At 31.9% G+C, this 24,878-nt stretch overlaps 1 protein-coding gene across 3 annotated transcripts in view; it reads right to left on the bottom strand.

Moving 5' to 3' along the window:
- Positions 1-7,659: 7,659 nt before the first annotated feature.
- LOC126746878 (myotubularin-related protein 4) overlaps positions 7,660-24,878 on the bottom strand; it is a 56,155-nt gene continuing 38,936 nt past the window's right edge. For all 3 annotated transcript variants that reach the window (XM_050455287.1, XM_050455292.1, XM_050455279.1), the window contains exon 15: positions 7,660-21,774. In XM_050455287.1, the coding sequence (XP_050311244.1) occupies positions 21,537-21,774 (238 nt within the window). In that variant the 3' untranslated portion in view covers positions 7,660-21,536. The remainder of the gene's footprint in view (positions 21,775-24,878) is intronic.

The raw sequence follows: 24,878 nt of genomic DNA, 5'->3' as shown, positions 1-24,878 counted from the left end.
TCTTATTTTCTTTTCATTTAACTTTTGATTACCTGACTCTACTATTATTATAATATTAACACTATTCAAAAAAAATCACTTGATTGAATAGTAAATATTGGTTTGACCGTCAAAATTGTAACTTTGCCATTTTACCTTGAATAGCTATGAATTTCGCCAAATTTTTGACGACGCAGGTTTTGTATCTTTAATTCATTTTTATACAAGGGAGATTTTAATGTTTTCCACACGTGCTACACCCAAGGCGTTTTTTATAAAATTTTTTTCTAAGTTGCAAAAGCTCTATGAACCAGAATAGTTGATATATTCGCGAGGCATTACTTTCGAAATTATATAATGAATTAATAAAATTATGGAGATCGTGAGAGCGGAGAACAAGACGTTTTTTTACTTCAAATGACGGGAAAAATGAAAACTTAAAAAACAATTGAACTTTCAATTCGTTAAAAGGTACAAAAAAGTAAGTCACATGCTTCGAATAAATTTAAAAGTTACCTCAAAATCCTGAAAGACGTTTAATTAATTAATTGAGAAAGGTTACTTTTAATGGCCATATGAAATGCACCTGAAAATTAAGATCTTTAGAAACCACATTAAAACATAATATGTCTGAAAACCCATGAAAAATTATTTTAAATTATAGGAAGCACAGAAAATTCATGAGCGTATAAAATTATTTAAAAATGTCTCTGAAAATTTAATATGATTTGAATATACTTTCAAATTAGTGCAAAAGTCTAGAAAATACATATACAAGAAATGCCTGTGAGTGGTAAAGAATTACTTCAAAATGCAACATAAACTTACAGAATGATGTCAAAATAGTTGAAAAAACCATTAAAAAAATCATGAACGCGTGCAGTTAATTAAAAATATCTCTGTAAAACACTCCGAATAATTCTTAAAATTGGTTCAAAATGCCACAAAGACTTAAAAATTAATAATTCATGATCTAACGACTACAAAGATTTACCGGATAACGTCAAATTCTTGGAATTTATTTGAAATTACTGGGGAACGTAAAAATGCAAATACATGAATTTTACATTGGAAAAAGCCTTCGAGAGTTCCAGAAAGCTATTTCCAAAAAGAAAAGACAAGGATGGTTCAGGTTGGTCACAAAAATTTAAAGATGCAAATTTATATTTGGATGAAGTATAGCATTATTGGATACTAGTATTATTGGATGAAGGCGCAAACCAAACATTGAAGCAATTAGCAGAAGCATTAAATAGTTCGCGTGGGCCAAGGTAGAGTTTTTATTTTAAATTCAATCGAATTTGAAACACTGCGAAATGCATCTAAACTGTTCACCAGTATTGCCATTGATGGTATTATTATTATCATTATTCGCACAGTGGAACGCCTATATGGAGATATCGGGACGTTTCTTTGTTGATCATCTCAACTGGAATAAATAACCTTAAATTTTGCGCGAATATCTTTGTGCTAATCAACTGTCAAAAAATAACGCTTTGAGCATATACTCTAAGATTTTGTTTATTCAATGGCACCCTTGATGTTTGTAGCAGATAAATGTAACATGTTCGAAATTACTACACTACAGCAATTGTATTGATATTAATTAGTTTTATTTATTTTTTATTTTGAATAATAATAATAATAATAATAATTTCTGAAATATACGTTTTGCTATTTTTAATTAATGTTGTTTTTTTAGTTTAGCAAAACTGTGACCTATGTACTCATAAAAGATTTAAATTTTTTAACCTGTTTATAATAAAAAAAAAACTATATCCCCTAATTTTTACCGCTAGTGTATTTTAAGCTTTTTTTCAAAGAAAGTACACTGATGCCTAGGATATGAAATCAAATTCTGCCTTTGCCTGGTGGAAGAGTTTGCAAATGTGAACTGGTTTCTGTTTTTATATACAAATACAAGACATTCCAGTATATACAGGGTGTCCCATTAGTGCGATAACGGACGATAGCTCCTTATACAATGATACAAAAAAAAATTTATACAAAGTTACTTTACTGTCTAAGGTGCATAACATAAAAATATTTTTGGATATACAGGGAGATTCATAAATGTGATATGATACACAACTTTTTTAATTTAAATGGAACACCCTATATTTTATTGCATTTTTGGATTGCTTTATAAATTCTGCATACCTTTTATCAAGCATTGTCTATACCAAAACTTACCCGTTTGTGAGATATTTAATATTTTATCAAAAAATCGACGTTTGCACGTCTCCACAAAAACAAAAATAATTCACTCGTTTGGGATCCTACAAGCCAAATCTTTTGTAGGTTGTTAGTGCATACTTACACTTACTTTATGGTCCTATGAGAATTTGATAATATTCTACAGGGTGTTCGCAATACTCTATCCAAAACCAAAAAATGTAAACAACTCTATCTTTTTTTGTTCCCTGAATGACCCATATTTTTTTATCTTAAAATGTTCACAATGTGATAAGCTTTCTTTTTTGTTAAGCATGTCCTATACCTATCTGTAATAGTTATCGAGTTTTTTACACTTTTTCCTAATTTCGCCCTTAAAATCTACAATAGTCTTAATTTATAGTTTTAATTTAAAAGAAGTTTGCTTAGTTGGCCATGGAAATAACAATTGCACAAAAATCAAGCAATTACTTTGACAGAATATTTAGTGTTGTCAGTTTATCACTAAAGCGAAACATTTTTGCATTAAAAATGAATTTTTCGAAAGAGGATATGGTGAAAATGATTTACTGTTTCAACTGTTTGGATGCAATTGAGGTAACTTTACTGTTTATTGGCAAGCACAGTTAGAAAATTCAAAAATCCACTGTTAACAGAATCACATGTTTTTATGTAGGTACCTACAGATTATGCAAGAATTATCTGATAAAGATTTAGCTAAACGTTTAAAGACGCTTGAAAAAAACAATTTATTAAACCTTAAACTTTAAAAATAGTAAATGGAACGTATTGAAAAGCATTTTTAAATTTGGCATTTTATTAAATTACAACAAATTTAATGATACCAAAATGTACAGAAAAGAAATTTTGTTTAAAAGATATGGTTGTTTACATTTTTTGGTTTTGGATAGAGTATTGCGAACACCCTGTAGAATATTATCAAATTCTCATAGGACCATAAAGTAAGTGTAAGTATGCACTAACAACCTACAAAAGATTTGGCTTGTAGGATCCCAAATGAGTGAATTATTTTTGTTTTTGTGGAGACGTGCAAACGTCGATTTTTTTATAAAATATTAAATATCTCACAAACGGGTAAGTTTTGGTATAGACGATGCTTGATAAAAGGTATGCAGAATTTTTAAAGCAATCCAAAAAATGCAATAAAATATAGGGTACCATTTAAATTAAAAAAGGTGTATCATATCACATTTATGAATCACCCTGTATATCCAAAAATATTTTTATGTTATGCACCTTAGACAGTAAAGTAACTTTTTCAATATACCAGTTTGTATTAGTGTCATTCAAAAAATTCTTAAACAACATATTCGAACTAGTTTTTTATTGAGGCCTGCAATATGAATTATATAACCAGTTTACATGAATGTCTAAAATGTAAGCACTCTAACAGTCTTATTATTTTTATTTCACAAAATTTTCTGGGGCTGTATTTTATTTTTGAAAAGCAATGCATTTGGGTTTTCAAAGTTTAATTGTATTTCTTTGTATATACAATATACGCCATCTGTCAATTTCTAAAATCACTGCATTTAATGTTCTTTTTGTTTTACAAAGAAAAATGTGTCATCTGCAGTTGTTATGAAAAAATATCATAGAATAAGCATGTTGTAAGCCAGGTATGTGCGACACCGCTTAATTAAGAGCTTTCTGAAGTAGTAGGTACCTCAAATTTGACACTATCGAAAGCTTTTCTGAAATCATATGATAGTTATTCAAGTCTTTTAAGAAAAAGTTTCTCCATTATTTTTGACATTCTGTAATTAATTAATCTTATTTGTCTCTCTCTTATGCAGAGGTACTTCGTCAGCAAGTTTTAAACAATATGGGAAAATGCCTTTTTGAAAAGATTCATTTATTGAAATCTACAGTAATATTATATTAATTCATTTATTACAATCTACTGGTTGACTTTAATTCAATTTTTTTTTAAGTTACTGGTGGTAGGTTGTCATGTTTGCTTGAGAATGTTTTTAAGGGCTTGTCTTACACTTATAATTTTAGTTATATCTATAGGAGTTATAAACAAAGAGTTTTGTATGGTGTATATTGCGGTTGTGCGGCTTATCTAAGGTAATATTTACAAATAATTTATTTAGATTAAGAGTTTGTAACCTGATCTTGGTCACTATTTAGTTGCTCCGAGGGAAAAGTAGGATCATTTCTTAATTTTTTTTTAGTGATTGAGCCCTTTTCACTCTTAACTAACTATTCCTCACTGTTTTGCTTTTATTATCACTTTCAGAAATCCTATCTTAGAATGAAATGAAAAGTTTAATTTTGTTATAGTAACTATTCTTTTGAGAATTTGTGAATATTGTTTTATATACAGGGTGGTCCGTTGATCATGTTACAAACTTCTAGGGCAGATAGAAAACGTCAAAAGAAAAACAAAAGTTCATATAAACATGGGTCCGGAAAAGCGTCCTCAGGGAGCTAGAGCTCTTTGAAAATAACCTTTAAAAACTAGTTTTTTTTTAATAGCTCCGGAACTACTTTAGCTACCGCAACCAATTTTGGGAGGTAAATTATTGTTAATACGTTTATTCTTTTGAACCTACTAAATAAAAAAAATAGTTACCAGGGGCAGTTAATCAGAATCAGGGGGGTATTTGGTAAATTTAGGCCCATTTCTTTAAGACTTTAATTTCTGCCCGTTTGGGCGTTAATTTATGGGGAAGTTCGATGTAATGGTAGAGCTACTTCTCGACTATATGAAGAGCGGTTTCCCGAAAGGCGAATCCCAGCTCACATACTTTTTGAAAGGGTCAATCAACGGCTAAGGGAGACTGGCTCCGTTAAAATAAAACGCCAAGATAATAGCGCGCAAAGGAACATTCGAATCCCGGATTTTGAGGAAGAAGTGCTTCAGCGATTTGAAGATAACCCATCAGTAAGTACTCGAGCAGTAGCTGATGCGATGCATGTAAATCATGTTAGGGTATGGAACGTTGTTCAGTTCGTTGAACAGCTTCTTCGGCCCTACCACCTGCAAAAGGTGCAATCATTAGGACCCAATGATTTTATGCCCCGCGTGAATTTTTGCCAGTGGTTTCTTGACCGGTGTACAGAAGAACCTCAATCTCCAAAATACGTATCTTTTTACTGATGAGGCTTTATTTATAAAAGAAGGCATTTTTAATTCTAAGAATAATCATGTGTGGAGTGAGGAAAACCCTTATGGTATTCATTTTAGGAGCTATCAACATAAGTTTTCGGTCAATATGTGGGCCGGCATTGTTGGAGAACGCTTATTTGGTACAATTATGTTGCCTCCTCGTTTAACGGGAAATATTTATTTAAATTTTTAAGAAATGTACTGCCAGAACTATTAGATGATCTGCCCCTAAATATACGACAGAACTTATGGCTACAACACGATGGAGCGCCAGCTCATTTTTCACTTATTGTCCGCGAGTTTATAAATGAAAATTTTGGAAGGCGCTGGATTGGCCGCGGAGGCCCTGTCACCTGGCCAGCGCGCTCACCAGATTTGACACCCTTAGATTTTTTTTTTTGGGGCATATGAAAAGTCTCGTATATGAAACACCAGTCGAGTCAGAAGAAGACCTGGTGGCCAGAATTTCCGCAGCTGCTGAAGTAATCCAAACCACGCCCGATATTTTTAACCACGTCAATATTAATATGGTGCGTAGATACAATAAATGTATCGATCGTGGCGACTGGCATTTTGAGCAATTAATATTTTAAGTTTATTTTTGTAATACCAATCTTTAATAAAATTTGTTTACGTTTCTTAAATTGTTAATTTGTTGGTTTTTTATTACACTTAAAATCATTTAAACATTTTATGCCTCAAGGTAATTAAAGTGACAGTTAATTAATTTAAGTACCAATTTAATAAAGTGGCAACCTTAACTTTTTTTAAACATTTATTTTCTATTGACGCCAGATTTTTTTTTTAATTGTTTAATAATAATAATAGGTAATTCATTTTTGTATCTCATAACTTGCTTTTCGTCAATTTTCACAAAAGCGGTGCTATTTACCATTTACCGACTTTTACTAAGAGCACCTTTTTTATGTAAAAAGCATAGGAACATCATAATCTAATGCCCCCCAAACGGGCAGAAATTAAAGTCTTAAAGAAATGGGCCTAAATTTACCAAATACCCCCCTGATTCTGAAGCCCCTGGTAAATATTTTTTTTATTTAGTAGGTTTAAGAGAATAAACGCACTAACAATAATTTACCTCCCAAAATTGGTTGCGGTAGCTAAAGTAGTTCCGGAGCTATTAAAAAAAAACAAGTTTTTAAAGGTTATTTTCAAAGAGCTCTAGCTCTCTGAGGAAGCTTTTCCGGACCCATGTTTATATGAACTTGTAACATGATCAGCGGAACACCCTGTAGATCTCCAGAATTTCATGTCCTACTGTGTTTTTAAGAGTTTTGCAGAATTTTAAAAGATTTCTTTTATTTTTCTTTGCTATTCTTATACGTCGAGTGATCCATCCTTTGTTGCTATATTTATATTTAGTGGAAATGATTCAATAAAATTATGTTTACAAGCTACCATCACTATATCAAATTTGTCATAGATGGTGCTGTTTCCACAGAGAGTTAGGAGTCCTTATTTGTTTAGGAATTTCACCAAATTTGTTTATATGTGTGGATCTATAATTCCATCTATAGTCGTATTTATTTTCTTTACTTGAGGTATAGTTAAAAACAACTGTTTGTTCATTGTGGTCTAAGAGACCAGAATCACTTACTATCACTGTGGTGGTGACATCTAAATTTGTAATTATATTATCATTGCATGGCCATTATCAATGCTGTTTTGATTAACTCGAGATGGCTCATTAAGCATATATTGCAAGCTAAATAAATCCAGTAAAGAATTTAAGCTTGTAAGATGAACAGAGTCGTTTAAAAAAGTTCTTACAAATAACTTTTACTTTGACAGCAGTGCATCAAACATCCAGTGTTTATAGATATTTATTAAACTAAAAGACTGGTTGTTTTTAGTAAATATAAAAACACAATTATTTTGTTTAATTTTCCTACAATAATAGCTGTTAATATTATAATCCTCCGAATTTATGTATAATCATCTCGCAACCAGGATTCTGCAATACATAAACAGTCCACTGTTTCCCAAGTTCAAATTCCAAACGCTAGATACCCAACCTCTTAGAGGCGAATTTTTTTTAGAAATCAGTCAAATCACAAGAAGACTATAAATTCAATCATAAAGTCTCTAACAACTGACCTGTGCTGTAATACCGACCGTTATTTGCATGATTTCGTATCCTACAACGATTGATGGCACAGGACGAGCTGCTCGATATTCGTCTGGCAACGTTCATTAACGAAAATTTTAAAGGCAAATTGTTTTTTTTTTGACAAAGGCCAAGGACATGGTGGCTGATGATTAAATTATTGTAATAGGCTCGGAATATACGATATTCGTATATTTGGCTCATTTTATCAATCGTCGCTTATAAGAAAAAAAACTCCATATTAAAGAAAAAAAAAGACAAAATTATGTATTTTGTATTAGTATGGTTGTACATTCGGATATAAAGCATAAAATAAATGCCTAATAAAATCGTACTGTGTAAGAGTATACACTGATTAGTATTTACAAATATATCGGGGCCTACCAAATAAAGTCAAATTTTTTACTTATACGCCGAATATGTGTAAACAATATATATAATTAATGTAGAGGCTTTTATACAATTCAAGGCATTATTAAACTCTCCTCTGAGATTACTTATTAATATATTTTTAATTTACAATTATATTGTTTTAAAAATAAGACAATTCCTCAATAGGATAAAATTTCTGGGTGCTTTTCATGCGGACGTTCAGTCTATATAATATAGTTTTTTTTAAATTATTATTATCTACAACTTATTAACAAAGTGTTTTATCGGATAAATCATCCGAAAACATGTAACTTAAACACTAATAATAAAAGATACACTAGTATACACAATGTGAGAGTTATACTGATATAATCAAGAGAAAAAAATTGGTTTTTAGGATTTTGGCGGGAAAGTTTTAATTTTTAATGTACAGGGTGGTATTCAGATAAAGTTCATATAAATATCGGAAAAAGTTTTCATTATTTTGACCAAATATTTTAAATAATATTCGGGAAAATGTGAATTTAGTATTTTGGATTCTTTGTTCGGGTCTGCAGGTGGTTTTCAGCATATCTAATTTTAGTCTGAATTTAATCCCGAAGATGCTAACTTCGTCAGCGAAACACGTGTCGAGAATAAAATAAATAGTTTTGGTTAGTGGTAAAACGGTTTTGCCATTTGAGTGTCAGACCAAAGGTTCCAACCATAGGACTGTTATTTTTAATCCAGGCTTTTGCGATAATTTTTAATGTCATCCAGATCTTAACAATAATTTTTTTGTTACCTTTCAGATGATTTTGCTTTTGTACCAAGTACTTAATTAAGGTCATTTCTGATTGTATTAAAATGATTTAAGGTTTTTTTCACGATTTCCAGGGTTTTGCCCACATTTTTCTTATTTTTCAGTCTTCCAAAGTAATTTATGTAAATTTATGTGCTCTAGGCATTTGGACTATTTTTGTCTACCTTCTTGCAGACTCTTTAGCCCTTTAAGGCTCTTTCAAGTTTTTAAAATAATTTTCTTCCAGACTTTAAATTTGTCCAGCAATTTGAATTAATTTTCAACGTTATTCAAAATATTTAAAGGATTTTGTTTTAGCGTTTGAGACGACTTTGACGTAATTTATTTACAATTTTCCTATCTTATTAATTTGTTATTACGTTCCAAGGATTTGAAGTAATTTTAAGTTTTATTCCGGACATTTGAAGTCAGTACCTACAATATATTAATTATTAGGTGTTATCCTTCAATTTATTTTTATTCCAGGCTTTTACGATCATTTTTAGTGTCTTTCAGGCCTTAACAACAATTTTTTCTACCTTTCAGACATATCAGGTAATTGATCCTATTTTCCAGGTTTTCAAACATCTGAAATAAATGTTCGTGTAATTACAGTCATTTATGATTTAATCCCAGGCATTTAAGTTATTTTTATATTTTTTAGGTTTTTTGGAAGAGTTTTTCATATTTATCAGACATTCAAAGCTTTACAATTCTATTCCCGACTGTTTCAAGATTTTGGAGCCACGAATCTTTAAACATAAAATCTTTAATTAGTATTTCCAGCAGGAGACTTTAAATCAAAAAATTATGCTTATACCGTGAAATGGGGTGAATTTGATTTCGCGGGGCGACTTTGATCACCATATCAAAATATTTTACATTTAAATTTCCCGCGCACATTAAGTGCCGAATTTTCCGTTCGGTAAAAAATCGTATTCAGTAATGGTGTAGCTAGTGATCCATATGCATGTTTTTTGTCAGTTAAACGTTTTTTTTTTGGAGTTTGCGGCTCTCAAACATGTAAGTAATATTTAGACAAAAATATAACCTTCCAAAATTTGACTGCTATTTAAAAATACATGCAAATTGTGCGTGATATATTTAGTATCCTGAATATCTTGTATTTTTATAACCTCAAAATGAAGTTTGCCGCGTTGCCGGATTTTGTCAAATTTTAAGATTTATTGGATGGGGTCAAATTGATCAACTGAATGGAGTGAAATTGATCAGCAGATTGTAAAGCTTATATAATTTTAAGGGTATAGTACTACTAGTAATAATAAAATTTTTTGTTTTAGAATATTGCCATAATGCCGAGAGTTTATAAGAGAAAAGTTGGGGCACGAAGGTACAAAGACTACGGTCAAGAGTCCATAGAAAAAGCGTTAGAAAAGGTCATAAATGAAGGGTGGAGTTTACGCAAAGCAGCAAAATGGTTTAAGATTTCTTACGGGACCTTAAATAATAGATACCATGGGCGTCATGTTAAAAGTAACGGCGGGCAAACCGTTTTTAGCTCCAATGAAGAGCAATCAATTCTTAAATGTTTTTATAAAAGGTAAAAAACACGAAATCTACAGCATCACAAATACATTTAATAATATAACGAAGGTTACATGTTTCGCTCGACTAGAGCATCATCAGACCATAACATACACAAAACACCTAATATTTAAGAAAATATTAAGGAAATAATATTTAATTTTTAAGAAATTAATATTAATATTTAAGAAAATATTAGGTGTTTTGTGTATGTTATGGTCTGATGATGCTCTAGTCGAGCGAAACATGTAACCTTCGTTATTTTATTAAATGTATTTGTGATGCTGTAGATTTCGTGTTTTTTACCTTTTATAAAAGTGTATGACCAGCATCTTTGGGATAATGGATGAGTTTTTCGAATTCTTAAATGTGTTGCTATTTGTGGCGAATGGGGGTTTCCTCTTAATTTAACAGATTTAAGGCATATGGCAAAAAACCTGCTAGATACGCAAGGTCGTTCAGTGGCAAAATTTAAGGACAATTTACCCGGTACCGATTGGGTATTTTCGCTGTTAAAAAGATATAACAATGTAATAACTCAAAAGCTTGCAGCTAATATTAAAAGGGCTCGTGCTGATGTTTCCAGGCAAACATTAACTGAATATTTTGAAAACCTTAAAACAGCTTTAAATGGTATTCCGTCGTGCAACGTATATAATTATGATGAAACTAATTTGCTTGACGACCCTGGGCGCAAAAAACTAATATATTCCCGTGGAGTAAAATAACCTGAACGAGTGTGCAATTTTATGATGATGTGTGGTTCTGCAGCAGCAGTTCTTTTGCCACCATATGTAATTTATCGAGCAGAAAAAATTTGGGCGCAGTGGACTGAACAAGTTTAGAAAAAATTAGAACCCTGTTGCATAGATAGATGCTGTGCAGCTGGATCACGATACAACCGAACGTCACATGGGTGGATGGACGCCAAAACTTTTAATGACTGGTTTAAGTCTGCGTTTCTTCCACATGCCAAAAGACAGCAAAAGCGAAAAATTCTAATAGGCGATAACTTAATAGCCTCACATTTCACAGAAGAAGTTATTAGACTGTGTGAAGAACATAACATTGGATTTGTATGCCTGCCAAAGAACGCGACACATTTATGTCAGCCGTTGGACGTAGGGTTTTTCAGGCCATTTAAAATGGCCTGGAGAGAAGTCTTGCTAGAATGGAAAAATACGTATCCGACACATTCATCAATTGACAAAAAGGATTTCCCACATTTGTTGCAAAAAATCTTGGTGACAATGGATAGTAAACTATCCAAAGATAAAATACCTCATGCGGTTAAACGAAATCTTATTTCTTCTTTTGAAGCAAGTGACATAGTCCCTTTAAATCCAAACCGAGTATTAGACAAGCTGCCTAGAGAAGATTTTAATCAAGACCAAGCGCAGAACGTGTTGGTAAATTACTTACAACAACAGAGATTTTCAAATGCTCCAACAAGACGAAATAAGAAGAGAACAAAACTTGATGTTCAGCCAGGAAAATGTGTGACAGCCCAAAATGATTCCAACAGTTCAGACAGCAACGTTGAAGAGCCTATAACAAATGATAATTCCGACGATGACATGAACGCCGACGATCTATTTATCCAGTTGCAGGAAAACGAAGACATTGAATATTTGGAAGTGAGTCAAAGTGAGATCAAAATTGGGACATTTTTATTGGTTAAAGTGTTGGGGGGCATACGAAAAAGTGTTACCTATCGTTACATAGCTACAGTTCAAAATTTCAATGAAAACGAATTCGAAGTTCTGGGACTAAAATCTGTCGATGGAAGAAAAACTATTTTTAGTGGAATTTTATGACTGATCAATTTCACCCCAAAACCTAGAATTATCTGTAACTTTTAAACGCGGGGGTTAAATTGTTCATAATGCATTTTAAGGCATTGCAAGAAGAATACAATTATATGGCACTGATCAAAGTCACCCCCCTTTTGGTATGAAATTGATCACACTATATTTTGGCATTTTTTTAAACAAACTTAAATTTAGAGCAAATACGATTGCAAAATCCTTTTACGGCATCCATACACAATTATTTATCATTAATTTTAATATCGATACGCAGTTATCAAAAGAGTTACAAGCAAATTTACAAACGAAATAATCAATTTAACCCCGTTTCACGGTAATAAAACTTTTAAAATTTCCATTTTTTTTTCTTCAAACTTTTTAAATCTGTCCCCTCTCTATTTGCTATTTTAAAATTAGTCTGTTCTTTGTTCCATTTCATTAAATTGTACAACTACTTATATGCCCTATTGATACTATTGATAATATATTTATTTGTTTTGTAAGATTTTTCTCTTAAATTAAAATACTATGGATAACTAACGTTAAGTAGAGCAGGGTAGATAAACCTATTTGTATAGCTTTTCTACATCTGGACTTCGCCTCTTTTCACAATTGTAAAATTATGTTTAGGTTAGAATTATTTGTAAATCTAACTCGACTATCACTAGATAGAATCTCTATCACTATAGTTTTATTGTATTTGTACTTGTACTGCTTGTTTTAGTTTCGAACCCACTATACATACACGTTTTGTTGTTTCTTAAGTAACATGGAAAAATACTTTGTAAATGTTTGCCTTTTATGTATTGATTTGTACTTTATCTTATTGCTTTATAATAAACGACGTTATTATTATTATTCTTTTTCTTTTACTTCCTGCATGTCGTAAACGAAGCCATTGAAAATCCATATTTATATGAACACTTTACCTTAAAATAAATCGAAAAATCCTCCTGTAAACATGTACCAATCAAAATGGTTTTCTTAGTAATAAAACTGAATGAAAAAATATCACATATATAACGCAATAAAGAGAGCACTAACAGACACTATTTATGCCAGAATAAATTAAATTTCTCGGTGAGGTAAATTTCTCCCTCTTGGTTACAATAATACAACCATTGCAAAAGTAACACTAACCATAATTTGTTTAATTTTTTTTTGTAATCGAACCATTTTACATCGAAATCCCTATAGCCGGTAATTTTTGGAGAGACGTTTGCATCCCATACATCACTACTCTTCTAACCCAGCTAGCAACGTAATTTTATAAAATATGATTTCGTTCACACAAGTTGTTAGATCATATGGGTTCACTTTCTATTGAAATACTGTTTTGCCCATTTTCATAAATAGATATAATACTTCATTGTATTTTTTTATTCAAATTATAAGTGCAGATTAAAATTTGAAATATTGAATTCTGAAATATTGATTTCTGAACAATGAAATTGAAATCCTAAGTTTTTTGAAATTAGGATTTTGAAAAGAAGTTATTATAAGACTTGTCAAGGACAAATAACTAAGCTTACACTTTAATATTAAAGTATTTGCATTTCCGTTTTAAATACCGTGTAACCTCTATAAATCGAACCTTTGTAAGTCGACATTATCTACATTTCGTGATTCGTTTACGTGCCATTTTAATGTTCACATATTTAACACTCTATAAGTCGAATTTCTTTAACTCGAATCTCTATAATTCGAAGTTCTAGTCTAGCCTTAAAAAAATTTCTATAATAATAAAAATTATTGACTTAGTAACTAATAAGATAATAATTCACCCAACATGACAAAGACAATTTTTTTTTACAATTCTTACGCTATCTACAAAACTGAGATTATAATAAAAATTGAAAGAGTGATCAAAGATCTAGGTGTGCTGCTTGATGAACATGTTGAATTCATTACTAATAATGCCTTAAGAATGTTCGGATTTATTACCAGACAAAACAAACAATTTAAAAACAATAAATTTAATTACAATTTACCATGCTTGATTATTTACCATGTTGGTAATCGGCTGGTCTTTGCCTTCTTCTTATATGCGATATGATAATTTTGCAACTCTACGCAATTAATTTAAATTGCTTTGCTTAGAACATCGTCGAATCATTATTCGATTTAATAGGGATTTAATGTGTATACAAAATAGTTTATGCAAATATCGATTGTATGCATTTATTACCAATAAGCTATTCCACAAAGAATTTTAAGAAATACTCCAGGTTTTGTGATTCCTGCGCATCATACTAATGCAAATTCACCAATAAACAGGATGTCTGCTAATAGAGTGTATTTCAGTTTAAATGTAATTAAATAATTAGGCAATTGCCTGTTTGTGTTCCCGAACAGAAATAAATAAATTAATAAATAAAATCGATCCTGGAAGAGAAAAATTATTTTATTAATTTCACTCAGTTCAGGATCAAAATATATTAAATCTCCTGATAAAACATGGATAAAAGGACACAAATTTGGAAAAAAGACGTCTCCTTCTCCAACTGCCTGGAATTTGATTACTGTATTTTTCCTCAAGACTCAGACTTAAGGGTTTTAAGACGAATGTTTAGAGAAGGAAATTTGGATCAGTGAGCGGATGTTAATTGAAAAGGTGAATCTCCTTCTCCAAATGCTTGGAAGAAAAAAATTATCTTATTAATTCCAGGCAGTTTAGAATAGAAATATATTGTTTCCTTCTCTAACTGCCTGGAATTTGATTACTTAATGTTTCCTCAACAAAAGTCAGATTTAGAGAAGAAGATTCATACCATTTAATAAAAGGTACATAGGAAATTGAATATATCACTGACCCTTGAACCTGCATACAAGTCTAAAATAAAAATTAGTGAACGTAAGCGATTTTCAAGATTTCATAAATGACGCAGGAATTTTCTCATGGCATGCAGTTTTTTACAATGGCTTATAAGTGCAAGTGCCTGTTATTTACTGTTTGTATCGTTTTATTTCAAATTTATTTTAGTGACTCATTATTACAAAAGTTTAAATATTTCTTTTAATAAAACGCAAAAGTTAAAAAGAAAAAAAATAACAATACATTTTTATTTGGAGAAGAAACCCACAAGTTTGTCAATTTAGAACTAGATCTCTAATAGTACTTTGAAACTTTAAAACACAAAAGTTCTTAGTTTGTTTCGAATGCGAAATTAATACAAACAAAATTAACCTTTAAACCGTTATACTGACAAATGTTGGTTTTTCAGTTATGACGTTTTCCTATAATTCGAACTTGGATGTGTCTCACAGAAACAGAAATAATTATTTGTATAATGCATAGATTTACTGCGGAAAACGTTCGGATAGTCATGAATTATCAGCAGGCGAAAAAACTGCAGGTTTCTACTCAGTCTGTTGTGAGGTTAGTAAAACCCACAGAAACGTGACAGCAGATAATTGGTTCAGCATTTTAGAACTTACTAACTAAGGAAAATAACAGTTTTGGTTATATTGAAAAAGAACAAGCTGATGATCCCTGTTTCTTTTTTGCCAGAAAAAAAATGGTAGTAAGTTATATGGATTCAAAGGAACAATTCAAAATAGTAGCACTTTAAGCACAAACATTAATTAATCTAATTGCAAACAACCTGGATTTGGGAAATATAACTGTTGCTGTTTTCATTGACCTGCGTAAAGCCTTTGATGTCGTAAGTCACGACTTATTAATGAAAAAATTCTTCTTCTTTCTACTGTAAGAGATTACGATTTAAAATAGTAGGTATTATGTACTAAGTTAAAGAATTCATAAAAGAATACTTAAATATAGATAATATTAGGACTTACAGTATCGGACAAAAATTAAGCGACGCTATAATATTCCTAAAAAACTTTGTGACTGTACCTCGTATAATTAGGAACAATTTTGTAGTATCAGTACATACCTTTGTTAATCGTATTTAAACATTCTTTGCCTCTTGTGATGAATAGCAAAAGATTAGTAAATTCTTGTATGTTTTTATGCATTTTTTCATGGACAAAAATAAAGCGACTTGATCGATATTGTTCATACCATTAGTAGATAAACATCGGTTTTGGTCGGTATCAAATCTATATTTTGTTTAAAAATGCCTCGTGGTAAAAGTTTTTCTATTGATCTTAAAGAAAGAATTATTGCATCGTATAAGATGGGAACACGACAATACGTAATAAAACAAGAACTAAGGGTTTCAAAATCTGTTGTGTCGAGGACCATTCAGAACTATCGAAATAGAGGAAAAGTAGTTAAACGAAAACAGACGGGTAGACCGAGAAAAACTTCAAAGAAACTGGATAGAAAAATTAAAAGGATCTCCCAGGCAAATCCTTTTCTGTCAGCAAAGCAAATTCTGGCTGAAGCTGGGGGCTCTAATGTTTCCTCTCGAACGATACAGCGCAGACTAGTTGAAGCAGGCTTAAAAGCATGCAAACCTGCCAAAAAACCGCTTCTTAGTAAGAAGAATATTAAAGCACGTCTTCTGTTTGCAGAACAACATGCTCACTGGACACCAGAGCAATGGAAAAAAGTACTTTTTAGTGATGGGTCAAAGTTTAATTTGTATAAAAGTGATGGTGTTCAATATGTTCGTCGTATTGCAGGTAAAAGACTTGACCCAAAGTATGTCCAAGGTACTGTAAAACATAGAGGTGGCAACGTGTTAGTGTGGGGTTGTTTCTCTGGCTATGAAATGGGATCAATTTACCAAATTGAGGGCATTATGGATAGGTTTAAGTATAAATATATCCTTGAAAATGTCATGCTACCTTATCCGGAATGGAATATGCCACTACTTTTTGTTTTTTAACACGACAATGATCCAAAACATACAGCAAAATGTATAAAAGAATGGTTTAATGAAAATAAAATAGCCATTCTTAAATGGCCAGCCCAATCGCCCGATCTTAACACGATCGAAAACCTGTGGGAAATTGTGGATAGGCAACTTAGAAGTAAAACCTATAAAAACAAAGAGTACATTTTTGAAGAAATTAAAAATATATGGAAAAATATTGATCAAGATATAATTGATAATTTAATTTCTTCCATGCCTCAAAGGTGCCGCCAGGTAATCGCAAATAAAGGCTTGTGGACTAAATATTAAGGACGCAATCTGATAATGTTTTCTTTTTTTTTATTGTAAGCGTCGCTTAATTTTTGTCGTATAGAAATATTTAACTTTTCTTTTTCTTTTTATGATCTTGTTTATACGGAATTTTGGTATGTTATGTAATAAATATATGTTTATTAATGAGTGTATTTGTTTTATTGAGTTTTAATTCTTCTTGCGTTTTTGCTTTTTTAATAAAAGAAAAAAACTGTATCGTCGCTCTATTTTTGTCCGATACTGTATATACAGTCATGGTCATATAAATAGCACACCTTGTATATAATATTATTTTCAAGAATAAAACAAAAAATGAGTAATATCAAAATATTTGTCTTTTTATCTCTTTATAAGTAAAAAAATGCAGCAAATATTTTCTGATATTTCTTACATATAAAAATTTATTGCAAGTTAGATTCTTTTTCGGTGGACACATAAATAACACACTATTTAAATTTTATTCAAATAATTGTCACTCCAAGTAAGTAGTTTGTGCTTTATTTAGAGTATTAAAATATTCACTAAACTGCCTTTTTTTAAGAGGGTAGAAAGAAACATTGTGGCCGAAAAAATCGGGAACTCATAGTTAAACTAAAAAATAATGGTTTATCTATATCTGCCATTGCTAAATATTTAGTTTGCTACAGAAAAATGGTGTATAACACCCTGAAGCTCTACAGAAGCATACAAAGCCTAGAAAATAAAAACTGCGCTCCTCGTCCTCGAAAAACGTCTGGATATATGAACAAAATAATTCAACGAATAAGTAAGTTCAATCCATTTTTAAGTTCTAGCCAAATACGAAGGCATTTTATGGCATTAATTTACTGGCAAGAACCATAAGAAGAAGGTTGTGCGAAGTAAACCTTAGGGGCTGCACTGCGAGAAAAAAAACCGCTTGTTTCCAAAAGAAATATCAAAAAAGATTAACGTTTACTCGTCAGCACCTAAATAAAAATGTGAATTTTTGGAAAAGCGTTCTATAAGGTGACGAAACTAAAATAAACAGACTCGGAAAATGCCATGTGAGGCGTCCCCCAAACCGTCCATTCGATCCACTTTACACAATCCAAACCGTTAAGCACGCTGGAGGGTCAATCATGATCTGGGGTGCCATGTCATGGCGAGGGTGGGCTTATTTATACAAGGTGTCCAAATAGGGTATCAGCACTTTATTTGTGCATTTAATCTCAGACGTGGCAACGCCGCCACTTACGGTGGGAGTCAAAATTTAAACGGGTTCAAGGAATTTCAGTTGCAATGGAGCCGTTTACCTGAGAGCAACGCGCTTTTTGTGTACGTGCTTATTTTACCAAAACAATCATTCAACCGTGACAGCACGCCGTATATATCGCGCTCATTACCAATTTCATGATATTCAATTATCACCTACCCCTGATGTTATTAGGAAATGGATCAGAATGTTTGAAGCTACTGGATCCACAGTGAAAATTCATAATCTAGGCCGCCCACGAATCGTAAGAAGTGCAGAAAACATCGAACGAGTACGTCAATCAGTCAGAGAGAATCCAACCTTATCTCTCAAAAGATCATCTTTACATAACATTTTGACCAAAGACTTGCATCTGCATGCATATAAGATACAGTTAGTGCAGGAATTAAAACCGAGGGATTACAATACACGGTTAGAATTTGTCAATGAAATGACGGAACGATTCGTCGATTTCAATAACATTTTATTCAGTGATGAGGCTAATTTTCACGTAAATGGCCACGTAAATAAGCAAAATTGCAGGTACTGGTCTGACGTTAAACCTCGCAGAAAACACGAACGTCCACTGCATAGCCCCAAAGTGGTCGTATGGGCTGCTATGTCTGCTGATGGCATAATTGGACCGTATTTTTTTGAAGATCAAAATGGACGGGCACTTACCGTTAATACCGAGCGGTATTGTGCAATGTTACAAGATTTTCTTGCACTATCTCTCCGACGGTTTCAAGGTTTTAACTTAGAAACCTGGTTTCGGCAGGATGGTGCGACATGCCATACGTCAAATCGAGCAATTGAAGCTGTTCAACAATTATTCCCCAATAAAGTCATTTCAAGAAGAGGCAATATTAACTGGCCTCCTAGGAGCCCGGATCTGTCGCCACTTGATTATTTCTTATGGGGTTACCTCAAAAGTAAGGTCTACGAGAATAATCGAGCTGATACAAATCAATTAAAGCAAAATATCCAGGAGCAAATAATATCAAGGGAAATGTGTGGACGGGTTATCAATAATCTTCGTTCTCGATTTGAAGAGTGCATACAGCGCAACGGACACCATTTAGATAAAATTGTTTTTGGTTCATAAATTTCCATTGACTGTACATTAATTTGCTATAAATAAATGATCATAGAAATATGGTGTATTTGGTTTATGCAAACATCACATTGCTGATACCCTCTTTGGACACCTTGTAGAATACATGGCACAATATGTTTACAAGGACATCCTGCAAAATGTAATGGAACCCTATACTGAGGAGTTTATTCCGTTTATCGCGTGAAAATGTATGCAGGATAATGACCCCAAATACTCTGCAAGGCTAATAAAAAAGTGATTAACAGAATTAATATGGTAGATGTTTTAGAATGGCCTTCACAAAGCCCCGATCTAAACCCTATAGAAAATCTGTGGGAACATGTAAAAATCAAATTAATGATCTGAACCCATCAAATCTGGACAAACTTAGGCATGGATTCAGGAAAGCATGGTTTTAAATTCCAGCAAGATATTGCGAAAAATTGATGATATCATTACCAACCAGACTAGGGGCTGTAATAAAAAATAAAGGTTTTCCTATATTATATAATTTTTTTTTGGTAAATATATTTTTAATTGAAATGTGATATTTAGTTGCATTACCAGTTGTTACCAGCATTTTTTTTTTAATTTTAAAATATTTTTTTATAATGTAGAAATATTGTTCTAGTTTTAGTTTACTAACTAAATATAACCCAAATATAAAAAGAAATTATGAAGAATTTGTGTTTTATCATTTTTAAAGCATCGATTTAAGAGTGTGTTATTTATATGACCATGACTTCGCCTAAAGATGATCCAGATACCGGAAAGCCCGAAAATATTTCCGATTACTATATGACCAAGAGAGGTGTAGATAGTTTAGATAAAAAAATACGAAAGTTATTCTTCTTGTAACAGGACTTGCAGCAGATGGCTGTATTCCTACAAATGATGAACATGTGAAAAAACCAATGCTACAGAACGTTTTATATTCAAAGGCATTTTTTTTTTGTTTTTAAGTTGTTTAATTTGATCTTAAAATAAGTTTTTGTATTTCTTTTTTATAAATCTTTCTTCAGGTCATTAGTTTTGTTTTTATTGAGACGAAACTAATTTTTAACTCGAAATTTCTATAAGTCGAAGCAAATTAGCAGTCCCTTGGAATTCGAATTATAGAGGTTTCACTGCGCTTTATGATGAATTTAGTAACTCAAGTGCTTCTTTTAAATACCAAGGCTTTTTTTTTATAAAAAAAAGTAATGTAAGACATGTGATGCTATATGAAAGAAATATTTTAAATTAAAGGTTCAGAGTAATTGAAAAAAAATCTGAAGTATTGAAGTTTTTTAGGAATGAAAATTCTCAAAGACTACTAAACCTAAATCAAAGAAGTATACTGGGTATTATATAACATCTCTTGAAAAGGGTTTAAAATAATCTTAAAAAATATTGCAATGCTCTTTAATTGAGATGTACTTAAAAATTATGCATTGAATCAAAAGGTAAATATAATATATAAATAAAAATAAAATATATAAATATTGCATTTTGTTTAATTACTGTGCCAAAAAACCATTTTTTTCTAAAATGAAATAATCATTTATCAGCTGATATTATAAAATTTCCTTAAAATGCCCTAAGGACTGGAATATGGTGTTAGATTAAATCACTCCTTTAATTATCAAGAAAAAATAAACCTATGCAATGTTTCCACAAGTAAAAATTATTTTGCTAGCTGGATAATGGGTGAATCAAACCATTTGTACCCCGATCTCGTTTGGGAAACGTTTCAGTCCACATGATAGAAAAGCACAAAGCTACGAATCCATTTTATAAAATCTAACTTTACATACAAATGGTGTAACATATGGTACGTCACAGCCTGTCATGTGCACTAAAATACTTCATAAATTATGTGCAAAACTAAGATAATAAAATACTCAAAAGATATATTTGTTCGTTAATGTTGATTGACACATTTTGCCTCTGACACCTTTAAAAGGCAAACATTGCAGTTTTTATCTTAATTTTGCAATAAGAAATCGGTCTTTTGTGATAATGAATGCATTTTTCTACTCTCAAACTAGAGTTTATTACAACAAACGGTCCCCCTAATTATCGTCATCTCTTAAAATCAACCAGGCAACCGTAAACAAAACAAAAAAAAAAAAAGATACAATCAGTCGTATTTATTTCTACCTATAGACCGATTTCTCTGTATCACAACTGAATCAACCGTGGACGACGTACCCTCTTAATTATTAATTACTCGAAGCGGAAATCTGAGTGTGAATCCTGGAGGTGCTCGTTTGTTGTCCGTCGCCCCGTCTGCATCGTTCCGGAATCGGTTGGGAGCAACTCGATTCCATGCCGAATGGCGCAGGACGTTTCAGTTCGGTGTAGCAGCCGGTGCACACGCGTACCGGATTGTACAGTTGCTCGGAGGGTAAAGGGGTGGCGTGTTCGGAGCAATCGGCGCAAAATATACGGCCGCATTTTCTAGAACAAATGGATGGAATAGGACTATTAGTAAATCATAGTAACAATCTCGAATAACTTTTAAAGTGAGAATTGATTTTACCCGCAAGAAGCAAATTTTTTTTCCGGTGAAAAAACGTTGCCCAAAACTTTGAAAACTTTTCATTTCAGATGGGTCTGAAACTTTATAGAGTGTTCTAACTAATGGTCTCCTAACAAGCAGTTTTTTAACACGGAAAAATTCATCCATTTTCCCAAAGATGCTGGTCATACGTTTTTATAAAAGACAAAAACACAAAATCAACAGTATCACAGAAACATTTAATAAAACGACAAAGGTTACATGTTTTGCCCTACTAGAGCATCATCAGACCTATAATAATTAAGATGATGTAACCCGAAGAAAGGATTCAACAAAAACTTACACAAAACACCTAATATATAAACAAACAAAGCTTGCAATAACGTGGCACTCTTTATGTACAAAGAATTTAACTAAACAATCAAATCACCTTATACATTCCAGAAATCTAACAATCATTTGAAAGTATAAAATTATTTAAGGTTATTAAAAACTAGGTGGCCATCAAATTCAAACCTGTCATTAATACAGGACAGATCTGGGCTTTTAAAAGCTTTACTAATTTCCATTGTCTCCAGCAAGTCTAGTTTTTTACTTTTATTTCACTGATGAAGTATTTTATTATATTTTGGCTGTCGGGAAAATTTTGTTTGGAGTCAAGGAGGTGATTAGCAAAAGCCGTTCTGGTCACTGTGATATCGGTATTTTTAAATTTATTATATTGGGCCTTGTGTTCACTAATCCTAGCAGAAATCTTCCTACCAAACTGGACGACGTGCATGGCACTCTTTGCACCTAATCTCATTAACTCCCGGAGAAGATAGCGGGGGTAGTTTACCTTTAGTTTATTCATTTAATGCAAGATATTCAACCGCCATGATCACACTCGACATCGAGAAAGCTTTCGATCGGGTGGATCATGGCGGATTGATACACAAAATGATAAAATTCGGTTTGTCCGCCGGTATGGTGAAATTAACTCAAAGTTTTTTAAGAGGAAGGGCTTTTACAACCAAAATTGGAAACAAAACTCTACCATCTAGGGAAGTGAGAGCGGGAGTGCCCCAGGGCTCCCCGCTCTCTCCAAAACTCTTCAACATTTACTAGGCGGATATACCGAAAAATGAACATTATTCACAATTGGCATTATTCGCCGATGACACCTGCGTTTTCGTCAGTTGCAAATACTTGGACCAGTTAAATGCTTACATACGAAGCCACATAGATAAACTCTGCCTATGGGCAAAAAAATGGAAGATAAAGATCAATGAAGACAAGACGGAGGCAATACTAATCACAAAAAATAAGATCGCGAAATTCCAAATCTGGTGGTATTGGGCACGGAAGTCCCCTGGAAGAGCGAGATCCGCTACCTAGGGGTTTTCTTTGATAATAAAAATAATTTTAGCTTTCACATAAAAAGGCAGCTTAATCAATGCAATGGCCTGGTACAGAAACTTTACTCCTTTCTGGGTCGAAAGAGCAAGATGTTGATTGAAAATAAACTTCTTGTGTACAAGCAAATCATCAGACTTAAACTCCTCTATGGCTCATGCGTGCTAACCAAAATCACAAAAACAAACCTCATCAAATTAGAACGTTTTCAAAATAAGACCTTAAGAATAACCACAGATTCACCTATATACGCAAGAAATATTGACATAAGAGAGGACTGCCGCATCGAGACCATAGAGGAGTTTATAAAAATGAAACACACAAAATTTAAAGAACGCGTAAGGTCCCTTGAGAACGAAGAGTTAAAAAAAAAAAATGCTATGTTTTCTCCGCTGCTAATTGCAAGGTAACAGATCACCAGCTTTCGCTTTGGGGGCGCGTGGCCTCCGTTTGGGCGAGCCACCAATCCCAGAGCTAGCTTTTTGCGGCAGGCACATGTTCAGTATACATTAAACAAAATTAGGAAATTAATTTACAAGTTTTATCAGTTGCGCAAGTTTATGAAGTTAAAAACTCTAAAAATTGTGTATTCTGCTACTGTTAAGTCTATACTTAACTAATGCATCTTGGCATGGGGGGCTTCTTGTCAATATGTGTTAGAGCCATTGATTATTACTCAAAAATACTTACTAAAGATCATTCATAATAAAAATAAGATGTACTCTTCAATTCAATTATTTAAAGATGCAGAAGTGTTAACAGTAAACCAGATTTATATTAAGTCTATAGTTAGGTTTATCTCAAAAACAAAAATACATCTAAACTAACCAAATGCAAGACTTACAAAATGTCAAAGAAGCCTTTTATATACAGTGCCAAAGATTTTTAATATATTACCAAATGAACTAAAAATTGCTCCTTATAAAAAAATAAAAAATAAATTAAACAATTGGTTGATTGTTAATAATATTTTATTTAATACATTAACATATTTATTGATAGTTCTATTATATTATAATTATCAAAGTGATACATTTTGTGAAAAAATTATATGTAGTATATAGGTTATTAAAATTTGTTATATTGTAAAAAATAGATATATAAAGTAATTAGATACCCTTATACACACACAGAGCTATGCTCCATTGTGTATAATATATATTTGGTTTGAGATGTATTATTTTTATGAATAAATAAAGTATAAAGTATTCCGTTGATAAATAATAATAAGTACGTGAAAAAAACGCATAAACAGTTCATAAAAGGTAATAATGTTTATAATTTAAAGCATAATCTATTTAATTATAATAATTTATTAAATAGATATTTTTTGACGGCGTTACTGGTAAAGATTACTTGTGTCGGTGGAATCAACAATGCGTTGCAATGTTGTTGCCTATTTTTTTAATATACATTATCTACATTTATTTAACTGTGAACGCTGACTTCTTTATATATAAGATACTCTATCTTATCATATTTTATAAAAAAATGCTTTATATTATATTAAAGAGGAATAGTATTGTTTTGCGCCTGTCAAAATAAGTAACACATTTTTATGATACTATAAAGTGTGTTTTTTTGACATTTCTACATAAGCATTTGGCGTCATTGCATCAGAGATGTTGCAAACAAACAAATTGTCCAT

The sequence above is a fragment of the Anthonomus grandis genome, chromosome 2 (genome assembly GCF_022605725.1).
Source record: "Anthonomus grandis grandis chromosome 2, icAntGran1.3, whole genome shotgun sequence".
NCBI classification, from domain to species: domain Eukaryota; kingdom Metazoa; phylum Arthropoda; class Insecta; order Coleoptera; family Curculionidae; genus Anthonomus; species Anthonomus grandis.
This window is presented reverse-complemented; position numbering and strand designations above follow the sequence as displayed.